Source organism: Benincasa hispida, chromosome 11 (assembly GCF_009727055.1).
Source record: "Benincasa hispida cultivar B227 chromosome 11, ASM972705v1, whole genome shotgun sequence".
Taxonomy (NCBI): Eukaryota; Viridiplantae; Streptophyta; class Magnoliopsida; order Cucurbitales; family Cucurbitaceae; genus Benincasa; species Benincasa hispida.
The window spans coordinates 36,352,219-36,356,421 of NC_052359.1; the positions used below are offsets into that span (position 1 = coordinate 36,352,219).

General features: G+C 31.8%; 1 protein-coding gene across 1 annotated transcript; it reads right to left on the reverse strand.

Annotated features, from left to right (window-relative positions):
• Positions 1 to 260: 260 nt before the first annotated feature.
• On the reverse strand, positions 261 to 1,047 carry LOC120091357. Its single transcript, XM_039049355.1, has one exon. The coding sequence runs from the start codon at positions 980 to 982 to the stop codon at positions 518 to 520; it is 465 nt and encodes a 154-aa protein (XP_038905283.1). The 5' UTR covers positions 983 to 1,047; the 3' UTR covers positions 261 to 517.
• Positions 1,048 to 4,203: the final 3,156 nt, after the last annotated feature.

The following is a 4,203-nucleotide window of genomic DNA, read 5'->3' on the forward strand; positions in this document are numbered from 1 at the left end:
TAAGTTATTCCTCATTTAGAAAATAATAGAAAGATCAAGATTACAACAACCAATTTAAATAAAATAATTATAATAAATAAATAAATAATACAATGTCGATGTTAAAGCTCAAGCGGTAAGGTATACTATTTGACTAATACAAGTTAATAAATTCACATTCTCCGCTCCACATGTTGTATGAAATAAATTACCTTCTCTCATTTGATGTATTCATTCATATCAATAAAATATATACTTAAACCTTTTTCAATTTAACCAAATTTTTTTTAAAAGCTTGAATTTGGTTGCATTTCAACTATATCATTTTACAATTAATTGATGAGCAGCTTGGACACTCGATGAGACGAAATTCCGACTTTCCTTTATTAACAATCTAATTTAATTTCTAAGTTCATCTCCAATTCAACAAATTTCAACTTTGGTAAATAATATAATTGAAAATTAATATATATATTAAATAACAAACACTAAAATGGAAAAGCTACCCAAAAACCTTCCGGATTAAAACATATCTTTTTCACTTGGACTGAGCGGTTTCCGGCTCCGATCCGGCAGCGGCGGGGTGGTGGACCATCTGCCGCTGCGCCGCCACCATAGATTTATAGATGTCGAGGATCATCTTCTCGTCGTATTCCTTCGCCGGCCGCTGTCCGAAACCCGGAATGCCGTCGCACACGGCGGCGCTTCCGCCGTAGCTGGTGGTGAAAACTCGGGAATTAGCGAATCCGAGCATCATATTGACGTAGGCATCACGGAGGCGGAGGAGGAGTTTCTTCGGCGACGGAAGTTTTCGTAAGAATCGGAGCTTGGGTGAGATCTTGATCCGCCAGAAGCGCCTCCGGTTGTTCCGGGTCGACCCCAGCTCCACCTGGGCCAGCCTCCGCCGCCGTCGCGACGACCCGTTGAGCTTCTCGTAGTTTTTTCTTTTCCAGTAGCCTCTTAGTCCTTGGTACCATTTCTCTGAAACTCTATCTTCATCCATTTTTTTCTCTCTCCAGAATTGTGAATTTGGGGAAGATGAACCAGTGAGTCAGGTTTAGAAAGATATTGAATATATATGGTGTAATGTTGCGTTATAATATAAAATATAAAATTTGTATTTTATTTTATTATTTAAAATGAATAGTGTAAGCATCAAATTTCATTATTTTTTTTTTAACTAAAAAAATCAATTATGACTTGAGAATCTTTTAACATAGGTTGCTGAATTAAGATAATTTTGTAAACAATTTTAAATTAGACATTTATTTTTTTTTGGGTGTACTTTGAATTTAAGGAAGTGTTGAATTTTAATCCACTTCGAACTTGGATCTCATCTGTGTTGGGCTTTATTGCAGGCCTTCAGTGGCCTTAATCTCCAACCTGTTTTCTCCTTAGTTTGGTTTCAATATTCTTCGAGCTGACTTGTGTAAGCGATTTTGGCTCTGGTATAATGTCAAGCCTACTGCACTCTAATGTCTAAGTTAGTGCATGGAGTGACTAATTCAACGAAGCACAAAAGAAGTAAGATCGAGTATTACAGTTAGGAATTACTCACCTTTTCTTCTTGGGGTGGTTGAGTGGGGCTATTTATAAGTTTGTTATATGACACGAGTCGATGATTTTCGTGTGACAACAATGATGTTAGAAACGTTTCTGGCACTTGAGATTGTAGGGTGTCAATCCAGATTTGACTTGGTTATTTCTAATTGGTGCATATTCATTGGTTTGGCGGGTCAGCCCAAACTTCGAGGCTTCAACATTTTCCTTTTGGGATGCATGTTTCTCTATGCCTCCTCTTATACCTTGTAGGCTTGGACTCGCCTCTAGGCTTTGGGCCAAGCTTACCTTGGATAACCCTCAATAAAAACTAATATTGTTTAAAAAAGGTATCAGTTAAATGACATACAATTTAACTAACCATACACTCAGAAAAGAAAAATTCAAAAGAATCAAACTTTGAACTTTCTTAAATCTAGACATAAGTGATCTAGAATATCAAGTTAGACGAAACTATTGAAGTATCAATTTTATGAAAACACTGATTGACATATTGAAAAAATGTCAATGTTGATAAATATTTTTAAAAAATTATGAACAAATTAATTAATAAAAGATATTATAATAGGATGCTAATTGAACGTCGATATGTGAATAGAAATTTAATATACGGAAGAATGAAGTACTACATATAAGTATGCTCATTTGACTAGAAGATCCCATACTTCAAGAATATAGGGCAAATCTCTATTGTCAAAATAATAATAATAATAATAATAATAATATAGGGCAAAACTCAATAATAAATGCCAAAAGAGAAAAAGAAAAAAACAGTTAGAAAACGTCTGACTAAGAACGCATGCCATTTGGTTAGGCTAGGTGCCCTTTTACCTACACAAAACTAGGACGTCGAGAAATTATTTTTTTATTCAACTATGTTTAGGAGTGATTTTAAAAATAGCTAAAATCATTTTTATTATTTTTAAAATTATCGTGAAACATATTTTTAATTATTTAAAACTAATTCTGATGATATGAAAGTTGTATTTAAAAATATAAAATATAAAATTAAATTAATTTTAAATGATTAAAAGTTTGTATTCGAGTGATTTTAAAAAGATAAAAGTGATTTTGTGTATAGTGTAGAGCTTAAGATGAGTATGTACACTTTAGGAAAACTCTTCATTTTTTAAAAAGTCTAAAATCAACATAAACATACTAAAATGTTGAGATTACATAAGTGTCCCTCTTTTTCTTCCTGCTTTTCCCAAAGGTCTAGAGAAAGCTGCAATCAATAAGATTTTCTTAATCCTCCCTTCCCGAAAGTGAAAGGAAGAATGTGAAATTCTTTTTTCTTTCTTCTGCAAGGACCAAGAGGTTTGAAAAAGAATCTTAGAGTGTTTAGGGTTGGGCTAGAAGGTTTCTTAGTGATTAAATCAAATACAATTGTGATTAACATTACTTTTAAATTTTGAGAAGATGTAGGAATAGGAAGATTTGTATCACAGATGTCTTTGTCACTAATAATACTAAGTTATACGGGTGTTAATAGTATTATATAATATATAACAAATATAAAATAGATGAATATTAGATGGGAAAAATAAGTTAGATTATAGAGTTAGGTATAGTGTGAGGATAAGAGGGGTTATTAAATGGTAGAAGCAATTTTCCAACCTATTTTATCGCAAAAGTCGCTGTCCGACTTTAATAGGAATGGACATGACACGTGCCATCCATGGATTGCCCTCTTAATTACATCATCAATTCATATTAATGTTTCACATACCATATATAATATAATATACGAGCAAAATTAAAATTAAATATTATACTTTATTAATTGAGTTTTGTCGATAATATGTTTGATTATTTGATTTAATAAAAATTATAAAATTGAAGATGAATCAACTAGTCTGATTTTGATTGAGATTGATTGGTTCAATTGAAATTGATTAGGTAATTGATTACGTTGTAGTGTTTTTTGTATTCTTCTTGCTAATCGTTGACCTTTTGAATATCATGTTATTGATGTTAATTTCTTTGTCAAGAATATATTCGATAAATAATATGCATGCATTTAGGAAGTTTTTCTCTCTTTAATTTTGCATTTTGTTAAAGATGTTAATTTCTTTTTAATTTTGAACAAGGTATGATTCATTATTCAGCATAGCAACTTTTTGATGTTCATCCACGTTGTTGGTTATGTATCTAAATCTCCTTTATATACATGAAAAGTTATTTGGTGCACGCCTTTACTAGTTCGGGTTTAAAGTTAACATTTAGTTACATTTGATAAGTCTATGTCATGTTGAATGCAAAGAGTTTGTAAATGTTGTATACTTGTCCCATTTGGGTGTATGTATAAATGATATCCACTCAATTAGTTTCTTTTTTGGAACTTTGATGGACAGACATCTATGGCTGCAAAATGACTTTGCCTACTTAATTGTCATTACTCTATTTTTCTTTGTTTTTTAACCACCAATCATCTTAAAATTAGGTATAGTTTAATTGACATAGAGTTTATACTATCGAATTTGATATTAGAGGTTTGATTTCCTCACCCTATATATTGTCAAGAAAAAAAACTCAAAAATCATTTGTGGGCTTTCGAAATTTTTAACCTACTCAACAAGTGAAAATCAATATTCATTGGATAAAAGTTAACATTACGGGGGTATTTGACTCACCAACATGAGTTTAGTTGAGTTGCTAAATGTT

Bases quoted from the DNA above. Each gene is read 5' to 3' on its own strand.
- LOC120091357 (XM_039049355.1), bottom strand. From the start codon at position 982: ATGGATGAAGATAGAGTTTCAGAGAAATGGTACCAAGGACTAAGAGGC.